The sequence below is a fragment of the Polistes canadensis genome, unplaced genomic scaffold (genome assembly GCF_001313835.1).
Source record: "Polistes canadensis isolate GaletaPanama2010 unplaced genomic scaffold, ASM131383v1 scaffold_129, whole genome shotgun sequence".
In the NCBI taxonomy this organism is placed as follows: Eukaryota; Metazoa; Arthropoda; class Insecta; order Hymenoptera; family Vespidae; genus Polistes; species Polistes canadensis.
This window is the reverse complement of record NW_014569676.1, coordinates 211,343-229,871: the sequence shown is the minus strand read 5'-3', so window position 1 is coordinate 229,871 and position 18,529 is coordinate 211,343. Positions and strand designations below refer to the sequence as shown.

At 34.4% G+C, this 18,529-nt stretch overlaps 1 protein-coding gene and 1 long non-coding RNA gene across 18 annotated transcripts in view; one reads left to right on the top strand and one right to left on the bottom strand.

The window, feature by feature from the left end:
- The window catches only part of LOC106788192 (phosphatase and actin regulator 1), a 74,158-nt gene that overhangs the window by 32,115 nt on the left and 23,514 nt on the right, over positions 1 to 18,529 (bottom strand). For all 17 annotated transcript variants that reach the window (XM_014751243.1, XM_014751245.1, XM_014751246.1 and 14 more), the window contains 3 exons: positions 8,624 to 8,788; positions 8,421 to 8,519; positions 7,302 to 7,769 (listed from right to left, as the gene is read on the bottom strand). In XM_014751243.1, the coding sequence (XP_014606729.1) occupies positions 7,302 to 7,769; positions 8,421 to 8,519; positions 8,624 to 8,788 (732 nt within the window). The remainder of the gene's footprint in view (positions 1 to 7,301; positions 7,770 to 8,420; positions 8,520 to 8,623; positions 8,789 to 18,529) is intronic.
- On the top strand, positions 14,761 to 16,824 carry LOC106788197. The gene is made up of 3 exons (XR_001381874.1): positions 14,761 to 14,921; positions 15,780 to 15,835; positions 15,910 to 16,824. It is a non-coding gene; the product is annotated as an uncharacterized LOC106788197 (long non-coding RNA).

Sequence of the window (18,529 nt, the reverse complement as noted above, 5' to 3'; positions counted from 1 at the left end):
CTATGCGAGGATATCGATTTCCGATTTGCGCTGTTATGCCGTGGAGAATGCAAACCACTAAACTTATCGTCGATACCTACACTACACGTTTAAACACATACACAAAGATAGAGCAAACATACGAAGCAAGCACGTCGAAAGGGGAATGCTCTGCCTGATCCAGACATGATTAACAAAAAACAAAAAATAAAATAAAAAGAAAAGAAAAGGTTGGTCTCCTACTCTTTTGCAGTTAATGTTAAACATCGGATTGGTTGGTTATAAAAATGGTATAGAAATATAAAAAGATAGTGTCGCGAATGAAATTACGTTTGCTTTACGAGTAGATGCAGAAAAATTCCTGAGAAAATCAACCTCGAGTTTCTCTTTAATTACGATCGTTCCAACCTAGATAAATAATAAAAATAAACATAACGAGATACAAATACGTAGAAAAAGAGAGAAAGAGAGAGAAGAATGATGGTTGAGGGTGGTTGTTGAGCTGCTCTCGTGTTTGAAATTAAAGATGGAAGAAGAAGCAAAGAAAAAGGTAAAACGATTCATCCCTCTAGTTGGTGGTGTATGCAGTAGTAGTAGTAGTAGTAGTAGTAGTAGTAGCTTTTCATTACATTTATAAATCGCATGCTGGTTCGCTAGCAGGTAGCGTAGAACTCGGTTCACGGAACCAATGGCGATGCTCCAAAGCGTCTTCTCGACCTGACTCAACGACAAGCACATTTCTCCTTGCCGATCGATCTCACTTCTTTTTCTTTTTTTCCTTCTTCTTCTTCTTCTTCTTTCTCTTTCTCTTTCTCTTTCTTGTTTTCTCCTTTCGTGCAGGAAAAATCAAGGACGTAAGGTTTTCCAGTAATCTAGGGTTTAACATTTTCTATTATGAGGTAATGTTGTTATAGAATTTTCAAAATATTTGGATATTGAAATACAGTGAAAGAAGTTTCATGCCCCATTTCAGGTATCTGTGTGGGAAACTTTAAACGTTTATATGTGAAAACTACATTCTTTTGATAATAATTTTCGGATTGATCACGACCATAATTTATGATCGATTCATCTGGAATTTATAGAAGAGTTACGGAACTAGATTATCTATCGAAGTTTGTAAAAAACCTTCTGTTAAATACGTTCGCAGAAGCGCTTACGTGAATTCACGTCTTTTTAAAAGTTCTATTCTTGGTTTCCGCTGACGTGAATTCGCGTCAGGTTAAATTCTATTCCCGATTACCGCGCTTACGTGAATTCTCTTACTGCAATTTTTCTTTCCGAATGCGGCAACATTAGGTGCATTCGATAACACAGCACAACACGGATTTTTCTGCTTGCAATCTTACAGCTGATTCCAAATATGCAAATCAGTATATAATCAAATTACTTATCGATACTATTAATAGAAACAATGTCAAACTTGATGTAATTAATGAATATTTTTGAATTAACCAATATGCAAATCTTGAATTTTTTCGAAACAACAGAAAATGGACTTACACCTTTTTCAAAATAAACGGTCCAAATATTATCTCCGTTTTACTTGAAATTTTGTATAAATAATCTCAATAGTCGTGATCTTATAATAACTGCAACAATATTTTCAGAACTCGAATCTACGTATAATTTTAATTGTTTAGGCTTTTGTGAGCCACTTTACATATAATCTGTATCTATCATATGAGTATCAAGATACAAGTATTATCGTGTGAAACCGAGCAAAGGTGTATAACTCTTTTGGAAGGGCTCGCGGAAAGGATTAAGGGAAAGAGCATGTCGTCGTGTGCGACAATTGGCAGAAGGGAATGGGATGGGGGTCGAACAGTTGAGTACGGCGAAGTGGCCTACCGGGTGGAAAGGTTCATCGACCTCGAACCACCGCGAGGTCTCCCTTGGAAAAAATGCTAAGAGACTACTACCTTCAACGCGAAATCCTTTTCTTATCGCTTAAACCATCAATTCCATCTCTACTCTTTTCATCCGAATTTTTTTTTATTTTCTCTTAATAATCGTGCAAACGGATAACACTAGTTTACAACAGTACATCTGTTGCTGGCCAAAATTTTACCTGTTTCTGATTACATATGTTAATACAGATTTCAAATATATAAGTAGAATTTCTTTTATCAGCTCTTTATTTTTTCTTCAGATATATTCATCTTAATACATTAAAATACGCACGTTATCGATTAATATATACGCATAAATGATCAAAATCAAAAACAAAATAACTCGAGCTGCGCACAAGTTTTTGAGGTAAGGTTTGACAAAAACAGATCATAAGTGAACATTATCAATCATAAATTAATTCGCGTCAACGGATACAAAGTTACATTTTGTAAACTAGTGTAATTCTTAATTATTTCGATTATTTTATACAGGAGAATTAATGTTAAGAAGCGAGAATGGGGGGAAAATGGGGAACAGAAGCTTGGTTACTTCAACGACAGACATTTATGAAAAAGGATTTAATTTATTTAACCATCAAGTAAATCTTTCCTCGTTCGTATGGCAATTCGATATTCTCTCCACTCTCTTTCATCCTACCCTTAAAACACCCTATACGTTAAAAGTTAATGGAACTTGAAAGAGGAGTTTCGTCGCTAACTTCATTTGCCGGCCGCGAAAAGCATATACCTACATATGTGTACTTTCTGTGACCGAAAAGGTACCTATCATTCCCATTTCGTTTGACATTTGTATCAAAAGAATTGTCTACAAAGAAATTCACTTTTATTTTTGTGATTTAATGAGGAACAAAATTTATTCTACTTTCCTATCATTATCATCATCATCATCATCATCATTATTATTATTATTATTATTATTATTATTATTATTATTATTATTATTATTAGGTAATATTAGGAACTGGAAAACGTTTCTGCACAAGATCTCTTGCATTCGCAAAACACTCGTACCCCATATCGTTCAGATTCAACCCTAACACCCTGTTGAACGTTTCGTATCTGGATTATGGCTATGTTTCCAGGGGGTCTGATTCAGTCACCCGTTTATGGGTTTACATTCTTCTTCGTCGAATTATTATAAAATAAGATTTTGCGAAAGTAATTTCTAATGATTTAATTTGTAACGCAATTAGAATTTCCACCGATTCACGTTGGGTATTCAACATGAGCTGATATTGCTTAAGTGGAAAAATTGCAAGGATACCTCTCACGACCCGAAGGTTGAGGAGCACTGGTTTACATTTCGTTTTGGTTAGGGTAAGGTTTCACGACAGTCCTCTGGCACCCCTCTGGTACCCCTCTGGCACCCCTCCGTTGATATCGACCGCTTTGGCACCCCCCTGTCGACGCTTTCACGGTCCTCTGCACTCTTTAACCGTGAGTACAGGTTGCGTTCAAAAACTACCCCTACCGAATTGACTCGAATTTGTTCCAATTAATTCATCGTATAACTGTCAATTTATATTTATGTGGTCGATTCTTTATAAGCAGCGGCTAGTTCTTTAGCTAATTGAAATAAAAATGTTTGTCTTGACATATTATCACCGGTTATCTCTTTATACAAAACCCAGGCATTTATTCCAGCTAGATCCAAAATGTTGAAAAATATCTGTAGTTGCCATTTACATGATTTCGATTTAACGCTGTATTTCCTTGCCATCATGGCTGCCACGTCAACGGCAAATTTTGTATTATTATAAAATCTAACAGTTTCCGGTACCCTTTTTTTGTTACTTATATCGATTTCTATCAAACTATGCATGGAACTTAGCACGATCAATGTTTCATTCGGTTTGTTTTTATAAATCGTAAGAGAACTATGATTTGAGTTATACAATTTGCTCGAGAACAGAGTCATTTTGTTTTTTTCTTTATTTCCACGAATCGTTCCGACACTTGTAGTATTTTCCGCGAGAAGTGTTTTGGCCAGTGACACGTTTAACAAACAATTATTTATCGTTACGTTCCTTCCGTATCCCGTGAATGGTTCCATCAGTTGAAAAACAATGTAATCTCTAAATAAAATTGAATATTTTCTTTTATCATACTTTGACGAATACGGAAATCCATTTATTATATATTTGCTATTGACGTCACAAGCTAACCAAAATTTTAAGTTATATTTGTCGAATTTTTTCGGCATATGGGAAAACGTACGTCTAGCTTGCGATTTAAACAATTGTTTATCGATTGCAACGTATGCACCAGGTTTATAACAATTTTGTGAATTCTTAATAAACAATTTCCATATTTCAGATATCATAGAAAAATGATTGTTCTTATAGATTCTTTCGGTCCTCGTGTCAAATCGTATATATTTATTAATCTCGATAAAGTCATTTTTGTTCATCGTTTTAGAGAAAAATTTAGGTCCTAATATTTTATCCCACAAATATGAGACGTCTAAATTTTTCACTTGATATGCACCACGGGCATATAACAATGCGATAAATGCATCTAATTTGATTGTATCTAATTTCCATTTGGTCTTTAATATTTCAAATGCTTCTTCTTCTGTACATTTGATTATATGATTCATTATATCGTGATCAATGATAAGTGAAAATGCTGTTTTAACTTGTCCTTTCTTTACATACCGTTTAGCATATTCCGTCGGACCTGACATATCCGTAAAAATATTATGAATTGGTATAATTTTAGTTTTCGAAGTATTCTTCATTCTTGACCAAATAGTTTTATCAATATGTTTCTCTTTTTCTACATCAGTTTCATTTTCGGAACTTTCACATGTTAATTTGTTTTTTTTTCGCCGTAATGAACCTCGATATTTATTTCTAATATTTTTCTCTTCGCTTAATACTTCGTCACTCATTTCCACATTCTCTTTGATTTCGGAAAATTTGTCTTCCTCGTCAAAATCCGAACACACTTCTTCTATGTCGCTTATTTTATCTAACAACGCCATATTTTAGGGTAAATAGTCTTCCCAGGATATTACACTGTGCACGAAATGATCAAATTTACGTCTAGATATTGATATGCTGTTGCTTTACTTTATTTCTTTTCTATTAATTATGCCACATTGAAGTGACCTTTCTTATTCTAATTGTTTTGATTGATTATATACGCTGTATACGTGTGTGTGAGATAAGATAGAACGGTTGATTTTTGGATGTGTTCGGATATTTATTTAAGATATAGCTTGTTTCCGATTGGCTACAAATCGGAAACAAATTTCTTCGAACGGCCGAACCGATACTTTTGTCGCTAGAATATTTCAATTGGATAATATTTGGATATGAAAGAGATACAGTGACTCACTTGCAGTATTTCAACATTTGCCATGAAACACTTTCTTAATTATAATAAATATATTATGGAATACATAACTATTGTATATATATTTTGATTTGCTTGAAACAATACCTGTATAATCTACAGAGTCATACCTCCATCCAATGTTAATATCATTAGTGTTGTATAATATACTTATTATAATTAATAAAGTATTTCATTTCAAATGTTCAAATACTGCAAGTGAGTCACTGTATATCTTGAGAAAGAAATAGAGAAATTACTAACTGGGACGACGGTACACGAGTAAAAAGAAAAAGGTTGAAAAAGGTCAAATGGCGTGAAACTAATTAGACGTGTACTTTCATTGCGTATCTTTTGAAATTAAGACGAGGCAAACTCTCGTGTAAAAGATCGTTGGACTATCTCTTTTTATTTGTACACATATATATGTTTCGTTTGAACACATATATATATATGTACTTGTACAGAGGTAGAAGAACGCGTAGGTAAGCGAGTGTGTGCATGCAGGAAGGTATCGATCGTTTCTTTGCAGCTCATGGATTGCAACCACGAGAGGGGGAGGCAAAGCAGACGCAATGTATATATATACAGGGTGTTGCACAAAAATATTCAATATTTATATAATCCATAAGCCATATATATATAAGACCAGACAGTAAAAAAGTCTTGGTAAACATAGATAAAAAGATCACCCCTTTTTGAGACAAGAATATTTTCGTATGTTAATATTACAATTGAATTATTTATTATCTATTCAAGTTACACAAGATGTTTTACATATTTTCCTTCCATTTCCATACACGTTTGGAATTTTCTTTCTATAGATTCATTGAACTCTGTGAAAAATTTCCAAACGATTAAACACAGTTATTGTATAATTCTTTGTAATATTTTTAATTGTAAGTTTTAATTTATTGGCGAATAATATATTTCACTTTTTATTATATACATTATAAAAAGAAATCCAAAGGGTTGAAATTGGATTAAAGATTTGTTTACTCAGTCATGTGGTATCATATATACCACATATAAATATTGAAATAATTTTTTGTCTTTGTAACACCCTGTATATTTATGGTATATCTGCGTGTACGTGTTGTACAGCAGTACGTTGTACTGGCTGTACTGTGTCGGCAACAATCTTTTACCCTCTGTTTGCATCCTCTCTGCACAACGGATTGCGTTCTCCAACTCCTTTTTTCTATAACTATCTGCCTTCTTCTTCTTCTTTCCCCCTTTAACTTCCTTTTTCGTCTGTCGTCTTCATCTCATGAGTGTGAATTCATTCGCGATTGAACGCCAAATGACATGTTAAAAAAAAAATTCAAGAAGATTTTGAAAATAGCAGATCTAGCTGTATCGGATAATATTATTGTTTTACGGCTTCGGTTTAGAGTAACGAAGAAACCTAATAAGAGGCCTTTCACAAAACGAAAAGTAAGAGTAATCAAGAAAATTGCAATAATTGCAATAATAATAAAGTAACTATTTACTTTACCTTTCTAAAAATAGTTTCTTCAGTTATAAGATAAGATAAATGTATATCTATTTGAAAGTATGTCTAAAAACAATTCGACATTTGTCTTGAAAGTATGCAAAAGTAGTTTTAACGGATGACAAGAGCGTATTATAAAAATCGATTATACGAATTCCATGAAGAAATTGACTCAAACATCGATCAGGCACGTTCGTAGTTGCGGTTAGAGAGCCACTAGACCCTATCAATAATGTTTCTAGTATATAATAGCGGATAATTAGGTCATCTAATGTTCTCACGATATCTCTCGTTTCTATATAGCTTCCAATGAGCTTGTCCATTCATCTATAGAGAGGAGATGCTACGATAATAATCTTTTGATATTATTATTATAGGATTCGTGAAAAAATAGGATTGTTGGATTGACTCTTTATTCATTGAGCTATCCGGGGCCAATCTCTTAACGAATACCTATTTAAGTATTTGCGCTCGTCCCACATTATAGTCATACATCCAAATAATAATCGATAAAGGGTGTTTATTTTAGTGCTTTTGAAGGAGGGGAGTCAATGTCGTTAGGAATTCCGACCTACCTTGAGTATTTCCGTTCGTCTGTCCTCCCTGTGATGAAGGTATTCCTGGATAATGAGGTGGAGGATGAGGAGACGAATTATTGGACGACCCACTAGAATGTGAATTGGCAGTCGTTGGGGTCGGTGTACTCGATGCTACTTGTTGTGATTGTTGTAAGCTAACGGTTGACGTTGACGTTGGCACAGAAGTGTTTCCAGCTCCGTTACTTATGTTTACGGATTGTACTTGCTGCTGCTGCTGTTGCTGCAGTTGTTGTTGTTGTTGTTGCTGCAACTGCTGTTGTTGCTGTTGTTGTTGCGATTGCGTTTGTTGCGACTGATGCTGCTGCTGTTGTTGCGATTGCTGTTGCGATTGCTGCTGTTGCTGTTGTTGTTGCTGTTGCGATTGTTGTTGCGATTGCTGTTGTTGTTGAGGCGTTAATTGAGGACTAGGCGGTTTTTGCGTATCCGTCAAGTCACCTATCGTTTCTAAAATGACATAGAAAAGATTTATAATTAGAATTAATGGATTATTCCAATACACAACGACGATGAAGTTGAGTGTTCTTAATAACACTACGTTCATTATTCTATGACTGAATAAATATGCTTCGGTTAAATATATAATTGAAAAATAGCCGTATGAAATTTCAAACGTATGCTTATTAAACGCTGAACTTTGAATGCATTTGTATAAAAAGTTAAGGAAGATCTAATTATATATTTCTTTTATAACGACGATGTGTGTGTGTGTGTTTAATTCTCGAAAAATATCATAAGAATTACTTAACGTAAAAATACTCTTTAGTATCGAAGAAAATTTCAAACGAGGTAAGTCTTAATGGCCGAAAGTGTTCCATAGACGGATCGAAATTAATGTACCAGTTAATGGTCGTTGTTGTGCTAAGTAACACGAGAATAACTATCAATCATCCCAAACTCGACAAGTTTTAGTTTACTGAGGGAAAATTTGCAACCCCCCACTGGGCTAACTCGATCGTTAGTTTTTGTTTAGCGAGACGAGAAACGAGCTGGGGGAAGCTTTGAAAGACAAAAAATGACTTCTTAAATTATTATTTTTGTTATTTATTGACTCAAATGAATTGCTACACTTTTAATACGTATTTCGGATAAACTCACCATTTTCCGGAAACGACGTAGATCTTATAACTGGTAATAAGATTCCTTTTTGCACCAATTCGTCTCTACTAGCCCGTACGGAGATTTTTCTTTCGAGGGCTAAAAAAACAAAAAACAAAAAGAAAAGAAAAACAAGAAAGATATAACTTTTTCTATTTTTTACGTTCTTCAGAAATATTTCTCCAATTTTGATTTTCACTTACACAAAGAAGCGGCCTCGAATTTGTCCGATTTCTTTTTCCGCTTCCATTTCCAAGGTTTAAAAAGTCTACCGAGGGCCGAGAATTTGCTTTTCCTTTCGAGGGGAGGCGTTCTCGCACCCGATCCCAGGCTGTTCGTTCGAAGGGCAGTGCCATTTTGTTTCTTAGCTGCAATTAAACAAAATATAACAGTCACAAATGTTTATCGAAAATTAGAAAAATAAATTGTTCAACTTTATTATTATTAATAATACAAGTTATCCTTTTTATCGACACTAGATACGTGTTTAATCCTTGACTATTTTTTTATTCAAAGTTTGTTAAAGTGTAGCGTATCATTTCCTACATTATCGACGTTTACCGACTAGGGTGGTTTGTATCAAGTATCTTTTCAACCCCTTCTTACCACCTTATCGTAGAACAGGAAAACAAAGATAACGAAGCTTTCACCGAAAGCCAAATAAGTCAATAAAGTTTTGCCATTCAATCAGAATAAACATTTCCTATAATCTTGAATATTTATGTATATATATATATATATAGAATTCTCTTTTTACAATAATTAACTCGTTCGAATGATACGCGAAAGTATCTGAGCAAGGTCTTAAGTATAACTTTTCGGATAATTTGAAAAAATAATTGATTCGAAGAACATACAAGGGGGATTTGTGTTCTCCCTTTTACCGTTTGCCAAATGTTTGCTCGAAAATTATTGATATAATGTGATTGATGGTGAACAAAATAAAAAATTATCTTCCCCTACCACGTATCAATTATTCGTCGACTGATCAAAGATGTTTCTGAATAATAGATTTAAAAACAAAAGAAAAACCAAAAAAATGGACAGCAGAGCAAGGAAAAAAGTATGACAGAGAAAATAATATTTAAGAAGACGCATTCGTTTGAATCGGTTATTTCACTTTCGACTTTGTTAACAAGTTTTTGATACGTTGTTATTAAAGCTAACGTATGAAAGTTCAAACATAAAAGGCCCGAGGAGATCACATGACGCGAAACATGAGCGCTGCTCTCGAATCGTGTTACGTACACACAAGAACATAAATAATAAACGACTGCTCGAAATAAAATTACTAAACAAAAAAAAGAAAACGTATACATACGTAATATCCTTTTTCAATTAAAAGTACAAAATCGATTACAAAGTACTCGTTAATAAAATTTGATAAATATATATATATATGTTTTATTTTTCTTCAAACAAATCGACAACGTACGTTTCAGTACAATCACTGTATTTTTCACAAATTAAACGTATCGAAATTATTTCTTCGATTTTACCGCTATACGAACAAACGGATAACCATTTTTTACAGTTTCAAGACCCCTTCGTAATTTAATCGTACTAACTTTGTTGCCCGATATCACTATTAAAATCAATACACGATGATATCCTAACTATTGCATAGATAAATTATACAATTTCTTCTTGCTACTCGTTTGCACTTGCATCCTCAATTAAATATCATTCAATTATTATACTTTAAGATATTCAATTTGTTCTCGTAAAATTATTAAAATACAAATTTTTAAAAATTGTAAAATAGAACAGAAGTTTACGACGTCTCTCAAACTGATATATACTGCAAAGCAGAAAAAAAGAAATGTTCAATGAGAATATGTTCGTCTTGGAAATGTTTTCCAAGTCCTACCACCATAATCTCACCCTTGAAACCTAACCCTTCGTCGTGTCGATCAAAAGAAACGAAACAAACGTGCGCATGTGCACGAGAAGAAAGACAGAAAGAGGGAGGGGGGCAAGGGGGAACATATATTGATGTTCCCAATACGAAAGAGGAATAATCAAAGCCACAAAGCAGCACTTCCGGTAGTCGGGAAGCCTATTCACGCGGCTCAAAGGTTCGTCGAGGGCCGTTGCACCAGCGTGCGAGTAAACTGCATTCGCTGCAACGGCAATATTAACGTGCCAACGTTAAGGGGGGCGAGGAGGAGAAATTCTCTTCCCTATTGTTCACAAACGAGATAGAGAGAGAGAGAGAGAGAGAGAGAGAGGTGGTGCACTGCATCTCGGTGTTCCAAGACCGTTTAAATTCCTCGTGAAAGACAGGGAAGAAAAGAAAAACAAAGGGACAGGTAGTAAAACTCGAGCAGACTTTGAAGAAGCCTCCTATTCGTCTCTTTACCTCCATAAGATTCTTCGAGAATCCATTTTTTTTCTCCTTCTTTTAGTCAACAGAATGATAAACTAACCGATCATCAACTCTCCTCGAAAGAGGAAGGGAGAGAGAGAGAGAGAGAGAGAGAGAGAGAGAGAGAGAGAGAGTTTCACCATCGTTAATGATGGAAAAATCCTATTGAAAAAGAAAATACAGAATATCCTTCTTTTCCTTGTATATAGGATTATTCAAGATTTTTTTTTTCATTATCACGAAGGTACCGTCAAGTTTTTATTCGCTAAAACACTATTTCTTTTTTGTTTTTTGTTGTTGTTGTTGTCGAATGGTGGACAAGCAACGACACGACGGCAAAAGCCTTTAAACATCTTCAAGCATTTCATTCATTTCGTATTTCAATGCGATAACGCTTGCAGACGTGGGATACTAAAATGTTCAATGAAAAGAGAAGCTTTTTCGGAATAAAAAGTTCTTTGTCGAATAATAAATGAAAGAAATGATATCTACTCTGCGTGATAATTATTACAAATGTATAAAAATAATAATAATAATAATAATAATATGTTTTATTTAATGATAGATTTTGCAAATATCGATAAATAGATCGTAAATAAATGAATGCATGCAATTCCCTAAAGAAAAAAAGTGCATTCTGACTTAGAATAACCTTTTAAGGAAGTCTGGGTACAAGTTCGCATCTCGCAATAATTATTGATCCGCGTACATATTTCATCATGCACACACCCACACATATAACCAATTAATGCTAGAACCTTTCATATTCTTGTTTAACTGTCACTCAACTGACGTCACACATAGTTATTTTATACTCTTGCAGTATGTAACTAACATTTTTACATGTATGTTTCGTATCAGAAGCTTTAAATATAATATGAAACGTTCGATTATTTCATTATACTTTCAATTAGAAAATGAACACACACACACACACATTCCATGCTTAAAATTATTCATATTTTTTTATTATCAATATTAATTATATTATATTAATTATATTATTATTAATAAAAATCATAACAGGACAAAGTCCTAATAGAAAGAAGAAGAAGATTAATATATAAGTGTCCGATCATCTGTAAAAATGATTAAGGATAAGGATAAAATCCATGAACCCCGTAACATGTATGTCAATATGATCGTTCGTCAATGATGATGACGAAAGTTCGGAAGTGACGGAAGTTCTAGAATCGGAAAGGAATGGTTCTTCATCAGAGAGTTGGTTAAAAAGTGCATAGATAGAGTATACGGATGCAACGGTTAGCAAGTAGCGTAGGTATCCTCCAGTAACCGTAGCAGCACAGGTTCTCTCAACGGAGAGATCGCGAATAAGGGATGATGGGGTGTTGCTATGGTTACGCCACTTTGTTTTCCGTTCTCCAATTACCTAGCCGCTGGTTGTCAACTTGAAACCTTAGATAGATACCCTGACGTTGGTACACCGGGGACACAGGTGTCTTCTCCCCACGTAACTTCTATCTATATCTTATGTTTTCCATTACTCTGATCGTATAAACATATGGGATTTTATTGTTAAGTCAAAATCACGTTATTTTAATCGAAAACTAAATTAAATAATAGACACAGGTATATATATTATCGATATTTTTCGATTGCAATTTTTCTTTTTCTATATAGCGTGGTAGCATTGCATTCTCCGACATTTTCTGAACCTTTGCAGATTGTTTTATAACGCGAAAAGATACTCTACGCGTAGACAAAAGAGTGTACTTTAATTTAATATAAAAATCAATAAAATCTATTTGCAAAAAGTATAAAAAATATGTTACCGAAACTTTTCAAAGAAATTGCAAAGATGCACAATTTACAGCATTGCAATCTCTGATATTGTGTGATCGTATGGCTGTTTGTGTCTGTGCCCGAGAATTTATTCTTTTCAACGTTGTTTAAATAGTAATTTAAATAGTAAAGTATTATGTTCTATGCCTAGGAAAAACTCTCCAAAAAGTCTTATTTCCGATTTCGTCTGAAGGCTCTTCACATTCATAGTAATGCCTAGAATTTACTAGTAATGCCTGATTTCCGGCTTTGACAGTAACATATATATATCTAGGCATCATCTATCTTTGTCTTTCCAATAGGACAAGTATCAGCTGGTAAAACTAGTATAACGGCGTGGTGTTGTGAATGCAGCTATACGCCAAACACCGTTACTCACCTTCCTTCTCGTCGAGTTGCGATAGGGAACGACGTAGTAAATAACGAACATTCTAATAGAAAGAGATAGAGAGAATGAACGAACGGGTGGATGGTGGGGGGGAGAGAGAGAGAGAGAGAGAGAGAGAGAGAGAGAGAGAGAGAGAGAGAGAAATGCCATACATAGGTAGGAGAAGGGAAAAGGGAAAGGGATGGGGGTCAGAAGGGGGGTGGGAGAGACGAGCGTACTATGCGTGGCACATGGCACACGAGTTACACGCATACCATTACTGCATACACCTAGTGATACATACGAGTAAGAATATTTTTGAAATGGTAGGTCAAAAGATGTTAATTATCGGTAACAGTAAATTGAAATTTGATGAATTCTTCTTCGTTAGTATTATTGTACTAGAATATTTTTGTTTGGTTATTCTGTAGATGCGTCATCGCGAATTTGTTCAATTTTGGAATAAAATATTTGTTGAACAACTTACCTAATACCCTTTGACAACTTACATAATAACCGATGAAAAATAATACGGAGTGTATTTGTCACGTTAACTTGGGGGAGGAACTTTGTGAACGAAAGTAAAAGATAAGATAAGCATTTGAATAAAAAATAGGCAGAGGTATGAAAATTAATCCTTTCATGAAACAAAAAAACAAAAAGGAAAAGCTGATGAGAAGGGAATATTATTGGGTTTACTTTTCTTGTCATCCTATTTTTGGTACTTGTTAGAACGCCCACATTTGGTTATGACCGTAATGGAAAATTTCTTTGATATTCAAAAGGTTAATCTAAGGAAATCGATAAACTGAGATATTAAACTATATAGTTGAAGAAGAAAATTCGATGAAACGAAGAGGAGAGGATATCAAAAGCTTCTTATATTCTACCGGTAATTTGAATGTTTTCGTGATAAACAGCGCCCGATCAACCGACCTTTCTTATAACTTTCATTTCGTCTATTGAGAAATAAAGAAACAAAATTAAAAAAAAAAAAAAGAAAAGAGATATAAAAAAATATCTTATTATACATGCGTAAGATTTCGCAAAAACAAAGAGAGAGAATATCGTTCCCTCACCTTCTCTATCCTTGCTTTCACTGTCACAAATTCGCACACTATTTCCTACCGGTATTCAACAACTCCCACGTGTCATTGTCTTCTTTGATCTTTTTCTTTTCTAGTCGCTTATTACGCGAACACTTCTTTTACGTGCCAGAAAGATATTCCGTAAGAATCCCGTGAAACTACATAACACATACAGCGGATCTTATTTAATATATGGGAAGAAAAAAAAAATCATGTTTCCCGTGAAGCAATATAATAACGCTGACAGAATTTCTAACAGTTAAATTTTCATCTAAAATATTATTTTACATTATTCCAAACGCGGATAATAATAATAATTTCGATTAATTAGATGAATCATTTAAATGTTATAGAAATGATCGGTGAACTGTACTTTATTTAACAATATTTCATCAATTCTTTTAGCAACCATCGAATAATTCTAAAAAAAATATGTAAGAGAGAAAGAGAGAGAGAGTCAAACATATCAACGTGAAAAAAATAAAATAAAAAAGGACCCCACCCCCGGCCAACCGATGCAGTAATATCTCGTCGGCATTTAAAATCGGCTTTCGAAATCGAACAGCCTCGAGTATAGGAACCTGGTGGAAAATGTTTTGGCAAGTTGGTCCGAGGAACTAAGGCGCCCCCAAAACTATTTTCCACGTGGAAGATAGCCAAAATCTACTACTCGACACACGCTTCCTTCTTCGTACGTGCTTTCGCGATGAGAAATCCGTCAAGATGAGAGAATTCGTTGCACCGTTTTGTGTGTGTGTCGTCGTGATACCCATCGGCCGAACCCAGTCCGGATGTCGGTCCCGGATGTTCATCCATAAAATCCAATCAACCTTCCTCCCCCGTTCTTAACAATCAACGATAAGAATTGAGTTTATGTGAGTACCAACTATACTCATCGAAATTGAATAAAATCGATTTTGGCGATGACACATCGACTGGAACTAGGTCAATGATCAAATTCTATTATTCTAACGATATTTTCAAGTGCATCTAACGACCCAAATGGGGCCCCCCGATTTCTACCAACGCAAGAATATACAATTGATATTTTGTTACAAACGTAATCGTGGATTAAACTAACAACTAGTTTAAATGTTATAAGATATTTCTAACAAAAATGTAATATTCAAATTATAAACCTCAGGAAAATCTCCTGTTTATATTGAACACTCAATCGATGTCTATTGCAGAGAATTAAACGTTTTGAATTTGTCTACTTGGCAAAACGTTTATTCGACATAAATAGTTCTCATGAATTCGAGGAATATCTCCGATATGCAGGAATACGTTTTTATATGGTAGTCGAGTACAGTAATCCTTCGACTTACGCGATACTATCGTAGTTACACGGTTCTTTATTTTATCCTTAAACCGTAAACGTTTCGACTGATCGGATTAATATATTCAGTCATTAAACGTGAACGTTCCTTTTCGAAATACGAGAAAGTGGAATAATATGGAACATTTTATACTTAAATACTTAATATAAATCATACATATAGGAATGTGAATCTACATGAGTGTGTGTGTGTTCATACATATAGGAATGAGAGTGCACATGAGCGCACGTGTGAGTGCGTGAGATCAGTCGAGTTACATTTCAATGAGAATATGAAAGGTTATAGCGTTAGCTGATTGTATGGGTGTATGTATATATGATGAGATTATGCACGCGAATCGATAGTTATTGCGAGATGCAAAGTTATGTCTCGACATTTTTTTTTTTTTTTTAGCAGATTTTCATTGATCTGTCCACCTATCGCGTAACTTCGGGAAACAAGTTAAACAGGTAAGGAAACTTATTTGATTTGGTTCGATAAAATATTCGATTAATTTGTTGACTTAACTTTCTGTTGAATATAGTTGTTCTTATCGATAAAAGGGGAATCGAATAAGAAGAAGAAGATAATTAGGATCAAGATAAAGGTTTAATTCGGGAAGGCCATACAAATATATGCATCATCTTGTTGCACACGGCAACAAGACCTTTCTCAGCGATCTAGACTGTCCTGGTTCTATTTTGGTGCCCGGCTGACACAGGGTAAACACTCGCAGACTAACGAACCTATTGCAATATGGCGCGGTCAAGGTTTACCCATGCATTCCAAAAGAATTTTTACAATTTTCCTGTTTTTTTTTTCAAATTATCGTGACAAAGATTATTGTTCGAACCCATTGCAATGAATTGGATTCGTCGACGGTTCAATGTGTATGAAAATGTAAAAATGATAATCAAAAGTTTCTTTTGCCTCGTAAAACATTCGATTAGAATTGATAAAAACATTTTACTTTCGAGAATCTTTCTCAATAGGACCGAATAAGAAGAGATAGGCCAGTGGTATATATCAAATGAATGAACACGTAGAAGGAGGAGAGAGAAGGGAATAAATAAATCCAAGAAACTTTTCACGGACGTTAAGTTCCATAAATAACGTCGAAAGATTTCTTCTGGAATTTTTCGAGTAACTAACACACACACGGATACGAGAATTCTTCGATATGTGAAAAATATATTTCCTTTTATCTCTGACATCACAAACACAAAAAGAAAGAAATGGGGGGATAGATAAGGGAAAAGAGAGTTGCGATCTTTCTGAAATTACTATTGCATTTTGATGAAAAGTCCCCTCCCTTTCTCTCCCGCCAAGTAATCTTTTTCCCAACATTTCAACGTGAAACACCGTGAAAAGTATTTGGAAGAAATCGAAAGTAATGGATAAAACTTCTATAAAATGCGCGGGAGAAATATATGTATATTTTTTTTGGACGAATTTACGAATTTTTCTCTAATTCAAAAATTTCGAAACTCTTTAAATGAAATGAAAACAAAAAAAAAAAGAAAAAATATATCAAGGAAAAAGTACGGACGCCCATAATTGTTTTATACACATGTGACGTTTCCTCGTGACGTTAACCCATGACGTTTCCCCATGCGTTTCCGTATACACTAAAAAGTAGGGAGGTGGGGGATTTCTTCTGCTTGTTTTTTTTCCCGTGAAATTTGTACATTAGGAATACTTGTAATTGTTGAAAAAGCATAATTAAACGTGCTTTATCATTTCGTATGCGTTTGGTATGACGTCGAGTTTGATAAAGTTCATACAGATAATTGTGCACTGGCATTGGAAAATCTCTTTCTCTTTCTCTTTCCTTTTCTTTCTTTCTTTCTTTTGCACGATTGCTGTCATGAGAAATGGCGATCGGTATCGAACATCGTCAAAAATAGCTCGAAGCTGTTCATCCTCCTCCTTTTGCCACTTGCCAGACACCTCCGCAAATACCAACACGCTGCGATCACTCACAAAACTGTTTGTCAGAGAGAAAGAGAAAGAGAAATAGTATGTGTGCGTGAGTCAGAAAGTTCATTCTTCCTCGACAACGTAAAATCCGTCGATATCTCAATGAACTCGAATGCATTTCTTCGTTTCTTTATAGTGCCAAAAAGATTGAACAATCTCGAGTATAAAACAAAAAACAACGAGATATCACGTAATTTATACTTAATTTAGTGTACAATTTTTATTTATAACTAGTTAGTATTGTGAATTTCTTAAAAAATGCCAATGCTTTGTCCAATTTCCATAAGAAAAAAATTAAAACAAAATGTGTCTTTTTACTCGAATACCCAATGTCAATTTCATGCACGTTTTCAAATCTGACATGCACACAGGCCTAAAGCTTAATCAATTTACTACAAAAAGTATTTGTATCTTTTGTTTTTTCTCAAAAGTGCACGCTTGCCGAAATATTCAAAGCCGAATATCGTCTGGAGTCGAATTGACCCTGTGTGCATTTAATGATTCGCTACGGAGGTGTGCACCCTAAGGGTTAATAACATAGTACGTAGGTATGACTCCCTAAATTATATAGGTAAAATTTCAAATAAATCGAAATCTACAACAGGGGGTGTCCCAGCTGTACGTGGCCATTTAAATACTTTCTTTTTTTCTTTTTTTAATATCTGAATCTGATATTATTTTTTTTTAAAAGAAAAAAAAAAAGAAATAAAATGTTATTACGATTAATAAAGTATTTCATGTGGTAAATGTTGAAAATACTTTCACGAGTCATTTCAGATAATACAACTTCTAAAGAAAACGTTTGCGCAAGTTTGTTCGTTAACGAGAAATAAACTAGAAATTATCGAAGCTCCTTTCTTGAAAAAAGGTGCTCTTTTTTTTCTTCGATCTTATCAAAGGAAAGAAATTATCTGAAGTAGAAAGGAGTATGACAAAGGTAAAAAACTAAAGGAAAGATCCTTTCTTCGAAACTATGAGAGAAAACGATGAACAAGATTGAAGGGACTTTATCGGTGAGTTTAAAAAGCTACGCTGACAGATACAAGCCCAGATATCGTAGAGTAATTCATGTATATGGCATGGAGGAGAAAAGCTTTTCCTTTTCTTAGAGGCCCTTGCCGCTTGATAAAGACTTTTTTTCTGGCTGTACAGAATCCTGAAATGAGAAAATGAATTTTCCATGA